The sequence below is a fragment of the Anguilla rostrata genome, chromosome 16 (genome assembly GCF_018555375.3).
Source record: "Anguilla rostrata isolate EN2019 chromosome 16, ASM1855537v3, whole genome shotgun sequence".
NCBI lineage: Eukaryota > Metazoa > Chordata > Actinopteri > Anguilliformes > Anguillidae > Anguilla > Anguilla rostrata.
Genome location: NC_057948.1, coordinates 24,458,491 through 24,479,290, shown reverse-complemented (window position 1 = coordinate 24,479,290; position 20,800 = coordinate 24,458,491). Strand labels below are relative to the sequence as shown.

At 43.2% G+C, this 20,800-nt stretch overlaps 1 protein-coding gene across 2 annotated transcripts in view; it reads left to right on the top strand.

Moving 5' to 3' along the window:
- Positions 1–20,800, top strand: part of LOC135242032 (protogenin A-like) — a 42,119-nt gene extending 21,319 nt beyond the window's left edge. The window contains exons 8-19 of one of the 2 annotated variants that reach the window (XM_064312900.1): positions 37–201; positions 1,581–1,886; positions 4,441–4,629; positions 11,349–11,444; positions 11,737–11,923; positions 12,408–12,535; positions 13,502–13,672; positions 14,728–14,910; positions 15,297–15,420; positions 15,622–15,748; positions 16,029–16,142; positions 16,456–20,800. In XM_064312900.1, the coding sequence (XP_064168970.1) occupies positions 37–201; positions 1,581–1,886; positions 4,441–4,629; positions 11,349–11,444; positions 11,737–11,923; positions 12,408–12,535; positions 13,502–13,672; positions 14,728–14,910; positions 15,297–15,420; positions 15,622–15,748; positions 16,029–16,142; positions 16,456–16,845 (2,180 nt within the window). In that variant the 3' untranslated portion in view covers positions 16,846–20,800. The remainder of the gene's footprint in view (positions 1–36; positions 202–1,580; positions 1,887–4,440; positions 4,630–11,348; positions 11,445–11,736; positions 11,924–12,407; positions 12,536–13,501; positions 13,673–14,727; positions 14,911–15,296; positions 15,421–15,621; positions 15,749–16,028; positions 16,143–16,455) is intronic. The other variant, XM_064312901.1, reaches the window with a different exon arrangement.

The following is a 20,800-nucleotide window of genomic DNA, read 5'->3' as shown; positions in this document are numbered from 1 at the left end:
TTCTCACTGCTGTTCCTGTTGTCCCCCCCCCTCCAGGGTTAAACAACGAGGAGTATCAAGTTGTTATCGGCAACGACACAACGCGCTACATCATCGATGACCTGGGGCCAGCGAGCAATTACACTTTTTACATTGTGGCCTACATGCCCATGGGAGCCAGCCGCATGTCTGATCATGTGGTCCAGCACACCTTAGAGGATGGTGAGTCGGCTCCGAGTGTGAGTGTGTGAGTGAGTGTCAGCATGAGCATGCCTCTGTTCACTCTGGGGTGGGGGGGGGGGGTGTGAGAAGATAAGGTGGTGTTTAATGCCATTTGCAAGCAGTTCTTCTCGCTCCTATTGCAAAGGTAGGCATTAACACTTCTGGAGCACCAGATGCTTTTATCCTATCCTAGCCTTTCATTACTTAACTGGAGCAGTTATTACCTGGATTTATTACAGGTGGGTCACCCATGTGGTCAAAGTACTGACTGTTTCCCTGTTTGGTACCCAGACAATCTGCAGCTTTGTAGAACCCCTGGATCAAGGTCACTTACCCCTGTGCTCCAAGGCAGTCGTTATGGCGACTGTTTTCCTAACAACCTAATCTTCATTTTATTTCCGGTTTCCATACCACGTTCTGTCAAATGTTTGCTGGTTGATTTTGTCATAAAGGTCATAGAGTGTGCCAAAAATACTTATGAGAAGAAGTAGGAATCTAAAACAAAAGCCAACATCACGGATGGTTTGAATTGGGGGATGTGCATGTTCAATCCATTAGGGACAATGTGAAACAACCTGTATTCTGGACTAGATCCTGGTCCTTAAGTGCCAGAGATGTTTCTTATTTTTGCTCCATCGGAACTCATAACATAATTGTATTAATGATCTGGCCTTAGTACAGTTCTCTGCTCCTGTGCTGGACAGTATGCATGCAACACATCCGGAGCATCCGTCCCTCTGCAGCATCTCTGCGCTCTGCTTTCCCAGCGCCGTAATGATTTTCTCTCTGGCGTTTGGCGCTTAAGGGATTATGAGTGAGTTAGCGGTGTGTGTGGCCCCGGTTGATTGAGGTCTCGCTTGCCTCTGAGCGATAGCCACTAACCTCTCCCACTGTAGATAACAGTCAAAGCCCTTAGCAGGAGGTCAGAGGTTACAGGGCTCTTCGAATGTGAAAGTTATTAAATAATAACACGTGGCCTGTGTTTCTGAAAGAACAAACTAAGGGTCAGGTTCAGAATATGTCCAAACTCTCTGAACTGGACTTGCGAGGGAGCACCTTATTTGACTGACTTTACCCCTGCTTCTACTACTACTGCTTGCAAAAGGGACATAGACATAGTCATTTAACCTTTCCTCCACGTAGAGCTGCTATATTCTCTGTATTTACAGTCAGTTCAGGGATTTAGGTTAGCATAATATGCATGCCTGTCATTACTTTGCATGGCATATCCCTACGAGGAAATGTCCCTACATGAACTCACGTAGGGCTCACTTGTGAAAGAGATTAAATAAAGGTAAAAAAAAAATTTTTTTAAGTGTTTGGGCTGCCTCATAGCATTGGCGGGTTAGCCTGACGGTAATGTGCCTGTCCTGTCACAGTTCCCCTGCGTGCCCCTGAGCTGAGCCTGACCAGCCGCAGCCCCACCAACATCCACGTGTCCTGGCAACCCCTCCCGGCCAAACTGAGCCGAGGGCACATCTCGGCCTACCGGCTGTCCTACCGCACCAGCACCGACAGCGCCGTCACTGCCCTGGAGCTCCCCGGTGCCAGCTCCCAGCACCTCCTGCAGGACCTGCAGCCTGACACCATCTACCTCCTCCGGATCGCCGCCGCCACCCGTGTGGGCTGGGGGGAGCAGTCCGCCTGGACATCCCATCGGACGCCCAAATCCTCCAGCGCCAAAGGTACCTGCATATCTCCCAACCACCCATGTCACCACCATGAGTAAATCCTGCTGGTGAATTGTGGGAGTAGTTGTATGTATTGTTTGGGTACTGAAACCCGGTACCACTATGGCACCGGTTCCCATATGACCAGTACCTATCGAACCGAATCAGTGCCGATTTTCGTGCCTCATTTTGGTGCCACATGCCTTCACTAGCTAGCCTAACACTCGCTCTGTTGACTGAGTCAGTGACAGCTGGTACTGTTAGCAAGCTGGCTAAAGGAACTCGGAACAAGGGTGAAATGGTATAAATTATAAGTATAAAGTATAATTTAAACAATTAAATAAAACAAAATAGTTTTTTTTTGCTTTTTTATTGTTTGCTCGTTAAAGAAGGTTCAGACACTGTTTAGGCACTGGCACAGTTTTAAATGTATTGTTTTAGCATTGGTATCAGGACAATATAAATGATACCCATCCCTAATAAAGAGAATCTTTTTTTTTGCCTGAGAGATTTTTCAATGCCTGGGTCAGTCCACCACAGGAGCAGCTTCTGCAAACATGTTGTTTTATTTTTTTGTTAATTTTCATTTTCATTTTGTTCTTTGTTTTGATAGAATGAAACATTCCAAATTGCTTCAATTCACTGATTCCTACAGGCCAGTAAAATGTGGCACCTTACGTTGTTGAATCACCTAACCACACAAAAAAAGTAATAATAAATAAAAATGATTTAAAATGGTCTGTTTTATAAGGTTTAAACCACAGCTGTGGGGAGAGTGGCCCAAGTTGGCCCATGTGAAGAGTTTGTTCTGATAATCTTGTTAAGGCCTTGCGTTTGTTACTCGGTGACCTTTGACCTGAACTGTCACTAACGTCAGAGTGGCCTCGGTCATGGGCCATAAAAAAAGAGACCCGAAGGCCTCCGGGTGGGAGAGAGAATGGGAGCCACTGGCCAGCTGGGGGAGGGGCGGCACCTCTGTCCCCCTCTCTTTTAAATCTTTGTTTTAAAAACCCCAGGTAGGCAACAGAGTAACATACCTGTCCGCACGGAGTCGTTTTAGATAACCAGATACGCCCGTTCCTGGCATGTGGTTTTTCTGGGGGCCTGGAACATGGCTGTGAGCTGACCTGTCATGCTGTTTGGATGGATGGCCTTTTGGGTGGAGGGGGGTGGAGGTAGGGACTTGTGCTGAGCCTGTTATATCCATCAGATAAAGCTAGGCTAACAACAGGGTGGAGAGCATTCCTCCTAGCAGAGGGACAAGACCAGGAACCGAAATGACTTGTCTCTAGTCCCACTCGGCATTCTTGTATTCCTTTAGTGTTTTTTTTTCTTTTCCCTTTTGGCTCTTGGTGTTTTCTTGCAAAATATGTATAATCTGAAGGAAATAATATTTCTAGTTTTAAGCTTTTCTTCATAATCATATTGTAACAGTAGATTTTTATCACTTGTGTTTGTCAACAAGTTTCTCCCCCCTCAAAACAAGTGAAAATCAATTGGAAATTTTGGCCTCCTGGGTGAACTGGTCTGAAGGTCAGGTTAGTGTAATGTGACCTGCTGTATGGTCAATGGAAATTGAATTCTTCATTAGTTAAACAGAATGAATCAATTAGCAGGCCTGTGTCTTTGGCCCAGATGTCTTTAAGTGATTCTTTCCTTAACCTCAGATCATTCCTTTTCAAATGGCTTCTGGGTGCTGATTTAGAGCAGTCTCTGGATGCAGACTGTAGATTAACTTCTATTGATTTCCCTCAATGTACAAAAATGAAAGAAAGAATTGAGAACTATCCAATTTTTAGTCTGTTGGCTGAATGGAATGCAGTCAGTCTGTGTGACAGTCTCCGAACTTTCCACTCGAAGCGTTATTGGACACTTGCGGTGGAAAAAAAGGAGGCTGTGAATTGAATCTGCATAATGGAGGTGAACTGACCCTTTCACTCACAATAGTGTGGCCTGACCATCAGGGTGGGGGTGGGGCTGGGCGAGATACCAGGAGGAAATCCTGCTGTTGTTTGGGGGGGTCGGGGGGGTTACTGAGTAATGTCGCCTCATTTAAAGAAACCTCAAGCGTTTGATTATTGATTTTCTCCATTCGTCTCTCACATGAGGAAAATCACAGCTATTCTCTTCATCCTGCACCATCTGAAACGCCATGCAGTCGACCACACACACTTGTCAATGTCCTGGTCCTCCTCTGCAGAACTGCTCTGAGGAAGGCCGAAATAAAGGCTGTAGTGCGGGTATTGCCCCCACGCCTCCCTGTTCCTCTGTGTTGAGGAGAAGGGTAAATAAACGTGAAACGTACACTCCATTAGAGCAGTCCCAGCTTTTAACCTTTGGTCCCCAGACGTTATCAGCGCTTCTAACTCTCCTGACTGCTCTCTTTATTCAGAACACCCCTTTCTCACCCCCACGCAAGGATCCAAACAGGCTTTATTAGCAAGATAGGAGATCTAGTGTTACCAAAGCATTTTGGAAAAGAAAATATAATACCAACCCCCCCCCCCATTCATAAATAAGTGCCAATAAATGTAAATCTTCCCCTCTTCCTCTTCCTGTCTACCTGCAGTGCCTCTGGCCCCTGAGCTGCAGTTGGAGCCGCTGAACTGCACCACCATCGTGGCCCGCTGGCAACCTTCCCCGGGCAACTCTGCCAGCATCCAGGGCTACCGGCTCTTCTACCGAGAGGAGGGGCAGCCGGAGAGCGCCCCCATCCAGCTCCCTGCCCAGCGGGCCCAGCACATCATGGGCGGCCTTGGTGAGTGGCCTGTGTTTGTGTGGCTGTGATGCTACCATGATCCTTTGCAAGCAGTCCAGAGGATTTCAAATGTAGGTTGGTTAAATTTTCGGATAAAGTATTTTTAGGAGTAATTTCAAAGAGAGAGAGAGAGAGATCAGACACTTAGTGAATAGATACTGATGGGATCAATAACACTTTTCCAGCTGCCAGATCGTATTCGAAGTTCTGAAAAACTGACATTTGGTTTCTGGGTACAACTTACGGCCTGAAAATAGCACAGGCATTTATCTCTTTCAAGGCATGAGCAATTTTCAGAGATCAATGTCTGTTTTACGAGGGCAGTGCCCCCCCCCCCCCCCCCATCCTGACCGGTTATTTGTCTTTTTCAAAGAGAAAAAAGGTTGTGGGTTTAGTCAGGACAGTAAGAAAAACTGCCACAGTTGGGGCTATTGGCAGCCAGGCTCAGGAGTGATTCATTGGCACGTCTTTCATGTGTGTTGCATTTGACTATCCCTGGAGGCCCATGTTCTGGGTAAACAGGAGTCGATCATCCCCCCCACACCCCTAGCCTCCTCCTCACTCCCTCCTTGCTCCAACACTGTGACCTTTAGACCACTGTGTGCGTCCCCCACCCCATCTTTTGAAAGAGGGACTAGATAGAATAGGGTTGGGGGCTGGGGGAAGCTGTGCAAGCATGCATTGTTGCCTTCTGAGCAGATTCACTAGCAGTAGTTTCATGCGCGGGTGTGTATGTGTGTGTGCGTGCATGTGTGCATGCGTGTTTGTGCGTGTGCGTGCACGCGCATGTGCGTGCATGTGTGTGTGCGTGTGTGTGTGCATGCGTGTGTGTTTTTGTCGGTGTGGGTGGTGTGGGGGTGGGTGAGGTTAAGGAAATCCCACACCCACACCACTGGAGTGGACAACTGACCATCTGTGGCTGGAGGACGTCAGCCAGGTGGCCAGCAGCTGACATTCGACTCAGGGCTCTGGACACTGACCAGCATGAAGCTGAATTGATCAGGGAGCGTACAGGTTCTGCATTCAGAGCACACTTAGAGACTATTTTTAAGGTTGTTTATTTGTTTGTTTCTCATTTCTCATTGGTTCCTGGTAAAGTGGCTACTGTCTAACAACAGTGATTGTGTGGTATGCCATTAAAGTGTAAAGGGTTCTCAGTTTGCCATAGAGGTTATGCCATTATGTCCTTGTGGGTTAGGATTAGTTCTGAAGTAATCACGTTTTTTAAAATTAGTTTGCAAGCGAAAGAGTCTCTGTTTAGTAAGGCTGTCTGAGCAGGTAGTCCAGTGATTCATGTATCCAAGGCCCAAATGTTACATGGCATGCAGAATAGCTTAAATAGTCTCATAATGATTGGTTGCCCTCATTAGGACATTTTTGATGGAATATCTGCTAAAGAAGAAGGATGCTAAAGAGAGAACGAAGAGGCTGTTATTGTGGAGGAGATTTATGGTGTGTTTTATGACCGCTGTGAGTGGAACAGTCAGGGAAGCTTCGACATCAAAGCCCAGGGTAACCAGTATTGGTTAAGAGACTAAATTCGCAAAAAAACATGCTTAATTTCTTTTTTATGTTATTATTCAAAGTGTGCGTTGTGACGGTCCGGGTGTTGCAGTGTAAACTGTTTCTGCTGGTCAGTAGGTGAAGTGCTGAAGAGCACAGTGTGCGAGTGCTTAGGGCAGAAGCACGTGGTCGGCGGTTCTCACGTGCAGTGACTGCCTGACTAGGTGTGGGAAATCACTGCTAGAGAGGCCTTTCTCCACCGGTGATCCTGCCCTTCTCTCGCCAATATCACTATTTTTGTCTTACCCGCCACCGATCCTAGAACAGCGTGGCAGAAATAAACGGCCGCTGATCTGTCTCCTTTTCAAAATTCTGCCGTTAGATGAGGTTTAAATTTTTAAAAGCCATGATAACGTTACTGTGTTTTTTTTGTTGCATATGTTAATTTATATGTTATCTCCAGGAAATCGGGCTCATAAAGAAGGACTGTTTTAATTTTTAAATGGGTCCTTTCACCAGTTCAAGTTTAGCCACATTTGCTTGTATAGCGATGAGGAGTCTGGCTTGATTTGATGTTGTTGAAGTAAAACGTTGTAAAAAGGCACATTTCCTCATTGATTTTCTGAATAATTAGACTGACATACATGGCTTATGTCTGTTAATATACCACTCCAATGAGCAAAGCCTTCAAGAAGTCACATGGCAATTTGAGGTCAGACCAGCTGGCACCTTATTTTGCTGTGCAACTGACCTGAACAATGATAATCACATGTCCAGTGCAGAATGGTTAATCCCGGTAGTGAGCCTTAAAAGCCCTTGCTGCTATCATGTATCCCACCCCACCCCCTTGGCCCACTGTAATATGGCCATAACTGAAAGCAATACCATAGAAATGTATTCACTTTCCAGGAATCATTCTTTGTCATTTAATTCCAATAACAGAAATACTTCTGAGAAGTATAGTGCTTATGAAAGTCAAGGAAGCCATTATGAGGCTGAGAAATAAAAAAAAATAATGTATGTATGTTAAATATATGTATAAAAAGTGCTGTTTAAGCGTATTAATATATATATATTTATATGTGTGGGATTAAACAGTGTGCTTAAAGATGCATTGAGACCACCATTGCAATGTATAAGTGACTTAATTTATGAGTGACTCCCAGCTTTCCACTTTAATCCCTTTAGTTAGGCCAACTAAATTCCTTCCCCTCAAAATGTCTTCAGAGTGTTTACTTTCTTTAGTCATCCATTCAAGACAATGGATGTAATTAAAATGTAAATAAGGTTTAATTGTAAATGGGCAGCAACGTGCCAGTGTTCATAATGGTGTGATTAACAAGAACGCTAACTCTTTTAACATTACATTGTTTAATCCTTCCTTGGCTTTGAGATGATTTCAACCTCTTCAGCAAGTGCTCAGTTCAAAGAAGCTTTTTTAAGTTTCTGTTGAACATGTTCAAGGAAAATTCTGGATAAGTGGCCTTTTTCAAATGGCGTTCTACTGGACAGAGGTTTGATCTTTAACCCCATAATGCCCACAGATAGAAAGTGACTGTGCTTAAGTACACGGATTAGACACAGAGGTAAAGCATGTGTTCTCATACTGTCGGTCTTCCAGTGAACAAAATGGCCTTTTTCTTTGAAAGTGCTTCCAGGTCAAATGTTGAAAGTATATAGATGATATAATATAGCGCAGTGGTATGTTTAAGAATAAGGTTTGTATGTGTGTGCGTGTGTGAGAGCGAGCGAGAGGGCATGTGTATGTGTGTGTGAGAGAGAGGGACCCCTCCTCCCTCAGTAATATATTGTGCTGTGTGGGTCAGTGTAGGAGGTGACATTTATGACCTTGGTTCAGCCCCTTCTTGCAGTGGCCTGGGGGCCTTTCACAGGGCTGAACAAAGCAGTAGGGTCCTGCAGAGTCCACACATGGGCCATAAAAGTCAGGTGACCACAAACAGCTCAAGAATTTCACCTCTGAGATACAAACTGGCAACCTCATTTTTATAGTTTGGACAACGCAAATTGCATTTTGCCTGAAGGTTGCTCTTCTTTTTTTCCATTTTTTTATTAGTGTGCAGTTATTAGACTAATATTTATTTGCAACTGTTTTCATTTCATATCTTTAAAATGGTTTATAATTGTCCAGCTGTTACACCAGGAGGATATTTTTCTTAAGTCTTAGTTTGCTGCCACAGTCAAAACTGGTATTTGGTCCTACATCAGTCCCACATCAATCACAGCCTATTATTACAATACAGCTGAAACATCTTTTGTTCTGAAGGGTCTTGTTTGGTTGCATGGGCCTAATACACATCTTGTGATGAGCCTGTATTATGCTTTCGGAACTTGAATTTAACTAATGCAAAAAACACAGTCAAGTGCGTAAACACGTATTTTAAGATGACATATCAGTTGCAAGGAGGTTTGTGTGTGGATCAGGCACATCCGACTCTTCAGAGAGCCTTATTTTAGCTGTTGCTTTGTTTAACTGAAATGTGTCTTCCTGCGGTCATTAGCCTTATTTGCCATCACCCTTTCAGCAGCGTATTTGGTTCCACTGACCCTCCTCCCCCCCCACCCCCAAAACAGCACCCATCACCCATCCCAAAGCAGGACTTGGCTTGCCAGGATTTCAGGGTCAAAGGTCTGGGCCCAGATGTCACGCCCTCCCCGCTCTCCCAGCCTCTTTCCTGAATAATTACAGCAGGGCCATTGTGCTGTGGAGCTGGACTGAGGGCACGGGGGGCTGTGGGGCCCTGACCGCTACGCCATTCAGCTGGACACTGGGGCAGAACAGAAGCCCCAGGGAGTGTCCAGAGCCGCACTGGCCAAAGACTGAAAAGAGGGCAGTAGGCCTTCAGCCACATTCTCTCTGCAGTGCTACCTGCTCAGGAAAGGTAACTGAGGGGACTCTCAGAGTGTCCTGTCCTAACAAGCCTGGGCCCGCTACCCTTCCTTTTCAAAGGGTAGGATTAACTTCTCCTCCCTTTTATGTTAAACAGCCCAACCCCCCCCCCATCCATTTTTGGGAAAGTGGTGGCACCTTAAATGAAGTTATTCACCTGGTATTGGGAGTTTTTATCGCATTTAATTTTAAGCATTAACCTCGCTGCCCAAGAAAACAGGCTTATTAGAAGTATTAAGTTTGTTTTTGTTTTCTTTTGCCGGCCTTTCATCCTCTGGTAATGTCCTCATCTCTGCTGTGTAAGGCTGAGGGCGAAGCTTGGGGTGAGAAGGCACCGAAGAGAGGGGGGAAAAAAGACCCCCAACTCATATTGCACATCCATGACCTCGGATTCTTTTTGAGTTTTATCTGGGCCTGACCTTCTGGCCTCAGACTGGCTCCATTGAAGCTCCTCAGGCCTCTAATTCCAGAAGCAGAACACCCCCCACCCTCCACCCTCTTCAATGCTTACCTTACCCCTAGGCTTGGCCCCGCCCCCACCACCTCCAACAGTCTTCTCAACCCCAGAGGAGAATCTCCTCCCCATAAAATCATGGTTTTTGGTTAAACTCATGCAAACCCAACTCTTTTCAAATGACTTTACGTGGGAGGCAATTTAAAAATGGAGATTAACAGCCAAACACTAAATCACAGGTTTTTATTGATAAGGTTTATTATACCAGTGAAAATTTCCCAATAAAGGTAATTAATTTGACTGTCATTGTAGGCCTCAATCAATGCAAGGTTCTCCCTCTGGGTGTCTCTGTACAGAACACATGGACATAATCCATAGTCACTTAGGAAGGCATTGATGGTTATGTAGTAAAATGAATGACCTCCTCCTTAACTCCCTCAGAGTAAATAATGGGAACTGTGAGCCTTTTTTTGTGTTCTGTGATAATACTGCTCAAAATGAACCTTTACCCAATAATAGACAAACCTTTGTATTTTAGAGTGACCAGCTTCCGTTTCTGTTGCAGTTGATGTTGCACTGTTCTTGTCTTGAATATGGGCATAAAGAATCTTTATAAGATTTTTAAAAATATTATTTTTAATTTACTGGGAGAATGCCAGTTACTGTTTTGCTGGGTCTGTACTGCATGTACATGTATTGTCCTCAAGGTCTTTAATATCCCTTAGTTGCATGTCACTTTGCCCTGGGAGAGTCCAGCCATAAACCTCAACTGCACATACAGAAGCTGTTTTGCCTCTGGGGCACAGCCTAGTGGTCGCTTGGATTACTGCTTAAAAATTCTACTTTCAGGTCATCTACTCTTACAATGAATACTGCAGAAGTGGGTTTGTGATATTTGCACTTAGAAAAGGTATTTGGTATATCAGCCTTTTCAACCTTTCTACTGGTAAACTGATATTATGCACCAATGTCAAAGGCTTAATTAGGAAAAATTTGATAAGTGCACATAGTACACAAATTAGTATTTTTTCAGGAAGTTTGTCATGTGATGGGAATTTGGCCATTTTGAATGTAAAAGACTAGATTGGTTTATCTGAGTGCTGATTTATTGGTTTAGAAAACTAGTATTTTATCTGAGGAATATCTGAGGTTCCTTTTCTAAGAACCTGCAGTTACCAATCCATTCAAAATAAATATGCACTCCATCCTTCCTTTCCATATAGAAACAGATGGGGTGAATTTGTGTGTGTGTGTGTGGTGACACAGAGTCTAACCAGATAGGCTAATACCCCATCCAGTATACTGTGTATACTCTGCTTATTTTACTCTGGTTGAGCACACGTAGGGGCAGATATTGGATTTGCATACCGTCTGTTGTTCTGTTGGTGTGTCTCAGGCCAGTTGACCTCTCCTCCTCTCTAAAGGCCATTGTCCTGTGACCTTACACCCCCCGAAACGGTGGTGACCACTGGTCAGCGGCCAGCCGGTCTGTCGAGGACCCGGACAGGGACCCCTTCTTTTCTGTGTCTTAATGACTGTGTGACATTGATGGATAGGCTGGGGAGCCCAAGCAGGACAGGCAGTGACCAGCGGACAAGGCCTCAGTAACTCAGCATCTGTCGCAGTGTTCCCACAGGCCAGCCCCCACCCCCTGTCCCCAGTCCCCGATCCTCAGTCCCCACGACCCCAAGCAAGACCTCACCTGAATTACAGTTGTAATCCTCAGCTGAACCACAAACAAACTTTGTGTCGATAAGGCAATACAGGTCTTGTAAGGATTACAGGAGAAAATGTATGTGTTGTCATTGTGAAATGCACTGTGATTGAGTTCTGTTTTTTCATTTACTTTTCAAGACCCAAGAAAGAAGTACCACGTGAAGCTCCTAGCCTATGGCTTTGCAGGAGAAGGCTACCAGGCAGACCAGACAGTCAGCACTCCTGGATGTGTCTGTAAGTGTGCTTGTACAGTATAGCTATGTACAGATCCATATTCAAAAGCTATTCTGTTGAGATTTTTTTTCATTGAAATAAAAACTTTGTTTAGATTTGTATTTCTTCATTTCTTCACATTATTTTAAGCTATTATTAAAGGAAAACTATACAATACTGAAACTGTCTGTAATACAGACATTCATTAAAAACATAATGAATGTATATTTCAACATCTGTATGTAGTTATCTGTGTGTCCTGAAGCTTGGGGAAAAAAACAAAAAAAACGACGTTCTATACATTTGCTTCCAGCTGTTCGTGATCGCTTGGTGCCCCCTCCTCCACCCCCGCATCATGTGTATGCCAAGGCCAACAGCTCATCCACGGTGCACCTACACTGGGGCCGCCCTGCCTTCACCACGGGCCAGACCGTCAACTACACCGTCCGCTGCAACCCCGTGAGCCTGCAGAACGCATCCCTGGTGCTCTACCTGCAGACGTGAGTGTTCTGAGTGCTCACTTTGCTCAGGGCCCGCTTTTAAATTCAGTTCACTTCTGTTTGTGTAGCGCTTTTTACAGAGACACTGTCACCAAGGCATTTACAATGGAAATACAAAAGAAAACAAATCCAGGCCTGAACTCCCATAACTGATAATATAAAAAACTCCCCACTGGGAATAAAAACACTCAAACAGTGGTGACCCACTGCACTAAGGTTGAATCAGAGACCACAGTGGGTACGCTGTGTGTCTGTCAATCCTGTAGAGTTAGAGGTTTCAGAAGCTGTGAATTTGCTTCTGAAAGTTTGTCTCTTTACTTTCTAGATAACATCATGTTTAATATGTGATCTGTTTATGTCTGCAGTCATTCAGGATTTGCGCATTGCTTGAAGGTTCAATAGTGGTGCCCCCACTTGGGATTTGAAGCTATGACATTACGTTTTACATGCCTTGTTCGTTTTTATTTTTGTTTTTTTTTTCCAGTTCTGAACAGAGCCTGCTGGTACAGGACTTGGAACCCAACACTAGGTACGAGTTTGCAGTTCGCCTTCATGTGGACCAGCTGTCCAGCCCCTGGAGTCCAGTGGTGTATCAGAGCACGCTTCCCGAAGGTAAGATTACGTCCCAGTTTGGCTTCCGCCCATGTAATGCATATCCACGTGTTTATCTCTGCCTCCGTGGTTTTATGTTTGTTTTCGTTTCCCGGTCGTCTGTACTCTGGTCTTATCTCTCCACGTGTTCCTTTACGTGTGTAGGCAATGGGGATCATTATCAACATGTGTGAATCAAATTGCACACAATCCATCTGACTCTAGCATGACTGGTTTATAAGCATATACCTATAACCATATCTTAATTACTTATTTGCCTATGGCCCTAGAAACGTTTGAAGCTTGCCTATTTTAGTATTTTAAATTAAGTATGATTTAGAAGATCAGTTATAATCAGTAATCCAGGGAAGGTTTTTTAAGTCCTCCATCATGGGCTGAAAATGACTTTCCAGATTACTGACTGAATGGCTCTGGTTGAAGTTCTGAGAAGGTCCATCCAGTTATGCATTTCTACTTAACACAGGTGGTATATAGTGACTAGTCAGAGGAATCCTCCTCTATTAACTATTAATGTATGTGCCAGCTACCTTGCATGCACTGTTTAAGTCACATATTCTCAATGGTGACAAAGGCCTTTCTAACACAGAAACAAGGGTCTGACTCTGAGCGGTTTACTAAGGGCCGCATGGGCACAAATTAATGGTGCTTTCACTGTACATTGCCTTTTTCCCCCCCTCTTATAGGTTGGTTATTCAAATTTTCACTGTGTACGAGTGATTTGCGCAAGGCATATTGGTGGTACGTACCTTAGTCAGGTATAGGGGTCTTGTTATGAGGCACAGTCCCTTCTCATTGGTCCATCCTGATCTCCCATGGGTCAGTGAGAAGGAAGTGTGTTACTTGATTCTCCCTATGTCTGAGATTGTAGTTGTTGCAGGTGTGGAAGCCTGTACCTGGACCAGGGGCACTGCTGTAAATTGAGTTTAACTTAATTTGTCATTGCTGCTTCCCTTCTGTCCCTCCCAGCGCCCAGCCAGGCACCATGGGGGGTGAAGGTCACCCTGATTGAGGACGACACGGCGCTGGTGTCCTGGAAGCAGCCCGAGGAGCTGAACCTGGCGGTAACGCACTACACCATCCTGTATGCCTCTCGGAAGGCCTGGATCGCCGGGGAGTGGCAGGTGCTGCAGAAGGAAGGTAAGAGGGAGAGCAGGATCATCAGCACTCCCCTCCCACCCACCCCAGATACCAGAGCCCCTGGCTCCTGCCCCCTCCCCTCTCCATTCTAAAACCCCAAAGGAAATCAATATATCATTTCTCACCATGGAGATGGCTCCTTCAGCCCTTTCTCTTGGTTTTCATTTGCCTTGTTTTAATTCCTGGTTTGCAGTAGATAACAGCCTCCCCTTGTCTTTTCAATTAATAGATGGATTTTAATTCCGGCTGATTCTCTTTGAAACAAAATGTCGCTGTGCAAAAGACTGAAAAGGACTTTAATTTATTACTGTTGAATTGATATCTTTAAAAAGCTGATTATCTAGCATAATTAACCCAAGTGAAATGGTAGATTTAAATGGCTTGATTGGGGGTAGAAATCTATTGATATTCATGGACACACAGACTCAACTGCAAAAGTTCTTACTGGAGCACTGTTCTGGTATTAGCACACACTGTGCCTGAAAATCCAGGGCAACGTAAGCAAGTTGTTGCAGGCTGCGTATAGTTCCGGAGTGTTTTAGTATAATTGATTGCAGATGAGTTCTGGAAATGTGAGGCATCCACAGTTTACTTGAAACCACTGCCAGGGAGGTCAAAAGGGAGGACGTTTAAAATCCCCCCTGCCTCTGTCCCAACCTCTGCTCACTGTAAATCAGGCCTTCTTCTCTGACAGCAACTGCTGACCCCTGACCCCTCACCCCCTGCTCTTCCCTGGCAACACTGGCCACAAACAGCTCCTCAGATGCTTAAGGCCTTTTCTTCTCTGCATGTCGTAAAACCCCAGATTTCTGGTTTCTGTGGCTCGGTGGAGCCTTGGGAGACAAGAACAAAAAGATGGGTGAAAAACATTGCACAATATGACTGTTGAGGCATATTTAGTATTCTTAACTTGACAGGGAGATGCGTGCATCTGAAAGATAAGTAAATTATCATAACAGGTTAAAGTGTTTGTGGGTACTACTGGGTGTTTTTTGGTTGGTGGGTGGAGGATGATGTGCAGTAGTGAGGACTCTGACCACTCTCTCTGTTCTCAGGCTCTGTCACCATGGCACTGCTGGAGAACCTGCTGCCTGGGAGCATCTACCTGGTGAAGATCTCCGCGTCCAATCAGGTGGGAGACGGGCCCTTCTCCAAAGCAGTGGAACTGGCTGTGGTTCCCGGAGGTTCCCAATCCGGTCACTATCCCAGGCGTTCCGGTGGCTCGGCGGAAGCTAAAGGTCAGTGAAGGACGTTGAGTGGGTCAGACCTGTGTGCAATGCTGCTTGTAGTACAGCCAATGTGCCAGGCACTCACCGGCTAGAGAGGTAAAACAATCCTTCGGCTTCCATTTGCTCTGTAATACTGTGTGGCCTGTGTGGTGTTTAATAGTCAGTAGCTTATGGGAAAATACGTCAGAGGATTTGCAGTTGATTTACTAATGGTGCTCCTTGCAGAAGGTGTGAGTGACAAAACTTTTCAGTCAAGATGGCTGATTGAAAATTGGGGGGGGGAGGCAGGTTTGAAAATTTATAATTTCCTAAAAAAATTAGGGTGGTTTTTTCATTGTGGCATGGCAGGAGTGTCTCAAGTGGTTCCCCTGTAACCATGGATACGTATTTTACAGCATTCTCTGATGGCTTCTACCACATGGACCAGAAATCGATGACGGGTATCATAGTCGGAGTGTGCATCGCCCTGGCTTGCATCCTCCTTTGTGTCTTGATCCTTGTCCACAGAGGCAAAGCCAGGTATCATTACTATTGCTGTGCAAACATTACATGTCTGTGGATACATTTTTATGGCATACTGGTATGCCTTTAAGGACATTTCAAGCTGTCCTTGATATTTAGCATTTGTTCTATTATTTGTTCATTTATTCAGTTATCTCTCGCCATGTTGCTGATCTGTTTTTTGCTATTTCCTTCTACTCCTCTTTGAAACGATTACAGGAAATCCTCTGCGACAAAAGCCACCAGGCAGGGGGACAATCAGGCCATTCCCCTGTCCAGTGGGAATCAGGCAGAGAACGCAGAAGCCCTGATGCCAATGATTGGAAACCACTTCCTTGATACGAAGGTAAGGTTTCTGGCAAGGTTTTCCACTGTCTGGATCTGAGCACAGACCCCGCCACTGATGCCAGTGTCCAGCACAAATGGATCAGGCTGCAGTCCTCTGGTAGTTTAATGCCACAGGCTGCATTACACTGCCTGTTAGCCACTCGTGTTTTTTTATGTAAATCACCCTGGATAGTTAATAGTAAATTAAAACATTGTATCCAGCCAACTAACCATTTTCAAACCACACGTGTGTCCTTGGTAATGCAAAGAGGGTCATGGCAATGCATTTTGTTTTTCAGGGAGGGACAAATTTGATCATTAGTCACACCGGGCCAGTAATCCCCAGTAGTCCAAAGAGGAAGAAGTGGTGGTTCTTCAGTAAGGAGGAAAAGAAGGACCCCAGGAGAGGCCAGGTAAGAGTCAGGGACTGTGATAGAGAGACAGCTGGTCTGGAACGGGAGTAGAGACCCACAGACTTTACAAACCCAGTGGTAGGATACAATAGAAAGCACAGAAAAATGAGTAGAAACAGACGGGGGTTATTGTGGACAGAAATATTGTCTGTGATTCTGTGTGTGTGTGCTTTCTTTTATTTATTTTATTGTAAAAGCCCAGACAAATCTGGAATAATGTGTAAAATATCTCAGTAAGCTTTCTTGATTTGTTGATCCTGGTCAGTTCTACCATTATAATATGTTCCTTCCTTTTGGATTTCCTCCCCTACAGGCTCAGAAGAGGGGCCACAGTCCATGCTCCTACCAGCGGGGAACAACAGCCGTGGGGTACAATGAACCGTTGCCTTCTTCTCCAAACCAGACTACCTCCTTGAAAGTTCTGTTTGGGGACACCGAGGGCTCCCAGAACAGCGAGGGCAGCCATGAGACGGGCGACTCAGGGCGCTTCTCGCACGATGAGACCGAGATGACCAACCTTTCCTCTGGGCGTAACAGCCGGCCCCCTTCCCTTGGGGCGGAGGACAGCGGGGGGTCGAACGACGGCCCTAGCCCTGAGGAGGAGCGGCCACACTTAGTCGTGGAGATGGGCGACTCTATGGAAACGCCCGGTCTTCATCAGAGTCAGGCCCCAGACCCATCCCAACCAGCACTTCCTCTCTAGCAGTGAGTCCAGTACTCCCTACCCACAACCCCCCCCCTCCAGCAAGCCAAAAAAGAGGAAGGATTTCTGGAAAAATTGGGGTGCTGGCCCCTGTATTTTTTTCCCAGGAATTTTCCTTTTATGAATGTGTTCCTTTTATTTCGCTATTCTTTTATTTGTATGTGTGTGTTTGTTGAAAAGAAATCTCACCCACCATGAATGTTTCAAAGATCGTCAGAAATGTATAATATTTCGGTTGCATCTCTGATGTTATTTAAGAGTATATCACTGGAGCGACGGGAAAGTTTTACCCTCTATTCGCTTTTTATCTACCTCAGTTTACCTCATGGGAAACTCCAACTATATATTTGATAACTACTTATATCCAAGTTATGTGATGAAGCCCTGCATTTGCATAACGGTTGATACTTCCTGATAGCAATAATTTGTGAATGTTAATTAGTAATAGTTTTATGTTTGTCTGTTTTTTTTGTTCTGAAGTAAGAGATTGTAAGGGTACAGTTTTGCTTAATTATTAGAGGCTTTTTTATTTTTCATCACAGGTGAAATGAGTGGTACATCAGCTCTTGAAAAAGACGTTGTTAGCTGAACCATTCTAAGAATATTCAAACAAATGAATACAATAGCATTCAGTTTTAAGTCCCCCCCCTTTAAGAGGTTGCATTTTGACTAAATTTCTTTCTAAGTATGACTTGAGGACCAGTCTAAATTAACAGAAAGCCTCAACAAATAGCTGTTGATTCCATATTCCTATAAATAACTTTTCATATAATTTCATATTGTTGCTTTTATATTCCTCAGAGAAAAATGTATTATCAAAAGTTAAAATCTTTAAGAAAGCTTAGACTGATAAATTCTTATCATAGAGCAGTTCAGTTACAAATAATCACTGCTTTGACTTTCACTGTTTAATGCACTGACATGCTATTCAATGTATGCACCTCAGGAAGATTAAGGCATACCATAGATTTAACAAGACAATGCAGTAATTTCTTGTGTAATAGCTAGATTTTTTAACGTAGTACTTTCCTTCAGAGCTACCTCAGTTCTATCATGCTGTTTGAAGTTATTTCTGTTCAAAAGACTGCATCCTTTGGGAAACCCAAGCAAGTATTATGAATGTTCATTTCCATTCATGTTTTTATGTATTTTAATGTTTCGCTGCCCTTACAATCTCTGTCACGCTACCTCATTTTAAGTGTTATTTTGTAGTGTTATTATTTTCCTAAACTCAGGGAACAAGGTTTAGTACATTTGAAAAACCATGTATTATGTATTGTCACATGGTTGACTGACAGGGTATCTTAGTAGAGCTGAACCGCGTATTGTAGAATGTAGTTTCTGTAGCTCAGTAAACGTGTCTCTAGAATTTTGTACTGGTAATGGGTCATGGGTTGAATTGCTTATGTGACTTGACCCACCAGAGATTAAGTCGTCTTCACTTCGTAGAAAAATAATTTTAAGTTGGTATGATTAGTCTCATTTATGGTAGGTTTTCATTTCAAGGTTATGTACTAGTTTTTCATTTCGTAGAGTAAGAACTAACCAAAAACTTGCCAGTGCTGACATGTTCAGTGTGGCAAACCTTAAAAGCTTTATAAATGGCCTTAGTGTGGAAAGGGAGATATCAGATAGAAGGTAAGGCTCCAATACCAAAGTGTGATTCTTCATTGTGTGATCCTTGACACATGGAGATGTGGGACATGTAGAATGTCTGTTGAAAACCAAAAAAATGAATAAATGAGAGTAATGATAGAGAGGTATGATAATTATACACCAAAAAAAATCTTTTACTTCCAAAGATATATATATTTTTCTTGGCTTATATGTACTACTGAGTACACATTCTAGTCATTTTTGCTTTTTGAAGTAGTCAATGCTTTATTCTTGCGTAGAGTTTAGCACTTGTCTTTGGAATTAGTGGTCATGTTTCAGTTTTCAGATCACTGCAAATATGCAATGGTGACAGATGCTATTATCCAAAGAGTTGTTTGCTTTCTCAATTATGTTCATTTTTATCTCTTAGCTGATCCATGGGGGAAGAATGAGGATCCCTCATGCCAGACCAAAGATCAATTAATATATCAGATGGATCAGTTGAGATGCTGCTTTTAGAATTTTGAGACGCCTTGCACACTTCTGTGCCCCCGTTATGTGACCAAATGAGTTGAGATGCGGGTAACCTCTAAGACAGAGCTCCCATGATGTTGAGCGCTTTGTCAGTGTATTTAATAGACTAATTTTAGAATTCCATGCGCATTAACCAAATAGTCCAGTAATTTGTTTCCTTTAAGAACTCGGCTGTCACATATGGATGAATTTGCTGTTGTAGGAGAAAATTGTATTTATGTATATATATTATATCTCATCCAGCATTGTGAAGTCGTTTTTGAAATCAAAGGATTCTGATAAGTGTTCTGGATAACCCTTTGCGCGAAGAGCAAAACAATCAGTTTTACTTTCTTTTGAAAAAGCAAACAATGTAAACCAAAGATTTTTAGGTCACCATTGCATATTGGCTTGTTAGATCTGCATAGGATACTATCGTTGCATGATATTTTGCCATTTTCTAATGTTTAAATGCTTTTCCCACCATTTTAATGTTTCACAATTCCTAATGAGTATATGGGTGTCTCTAAAACCACAAACCAAGATGAGTGGAATACCGTGAGTGCTTTTAAATCTTCATTCTCATTTTTATTTGTGAATAAAGACAAAGACAGAATGATTTTTATATAACTATTTTCACTGAAGGAGAAATACTTTGTCTGTTATATTAATTTCTGGGGTACAACATGTACACCACAGTACTGAGAAAAGTACTGGCTGAATTTTGGTTTTACCTAGAGATGCCTAAAAATGTGTTAATGTTTGATAAGAATGTGAATATATCTTTGAAAATGTTGTAGATGAGCATTAATCTGGAAAATGTCCAAACTTTTTTGTTATGTTTTTTGCAATTGTTCTGCTATGTGTTCAATTGAAATCCAACACTATTTGCAACAAGAAAGCTGGTATGAGTTTAATGAAATGAAAAATTTCATTTCATTGTTTTTAAGTAACGCATGCACTTCAACTCAAATATTCTTTTTGTCATAGCATTTTCAGCAAATGTATGTCCTGGGCACTTTCACTCTTCAAATGTTCCAAAGAATTACAATCAGTCTTTTTCATGATTTTAAATATTGAGGAGACACAAGGAGGATGTGTCCAAGACAGCCATTTGCTGATCTGTATTCTGCTAAAATCAATGATTTTGTTGACTTTTATGTCTCGATATTTACAAATGGACTGTTGTATTCACTGTAATCAAAGCCATTTTTCCAGCTGTTCACAGAGAAACAATGGATTCAGAACTACTGAATGCTCACGCTAAAGGTGGCTAGCGTTACATGGGCGGCAGAGACAAGAACAATAAAAATATAATCCTACAAGTTCCAACAACAGCCTTATTTTATTTTAAAATATTATTTCTTAACTGTGTTCTTTTGTGGACATGTGAAACTAAAGGGATGAAGCAGAGGACTCCGTCTCCTGTGAAATGAGTGATTTTGAGGCACATATTCTTCCGCTTCCATCCTGTGTAAAGGCTATGCTGGCTTGTTCTCCAGTGGTTCTGGAGCTGTGGGTTATATGCAGTTCAGCTCAGGGGAGCCCCCAGCTCCTCTACCACTGCTTGAATCAAAGCATGCTACTGGCCTTGAATTTTGAATGTACCCCTCTTTTTTTATTTTGCGCATTTATGTCCTGTTTTTTTCTTTTTATATCCAGTTTTTTACTTTTTTTTTTTTTTTTTTTACAATGTATTTGCCTGGTATTTAGGCAAGCTGTTGTCTCTGCAATAATGTTCATGCCAAAAAAAATGCTATGAAAGGCCAAAAATAATGTGAATTCTTCAAAATGGTCATAATTATTGATTGCACAGTTTAAATAAAACTTTTCATAAAAATTGCAA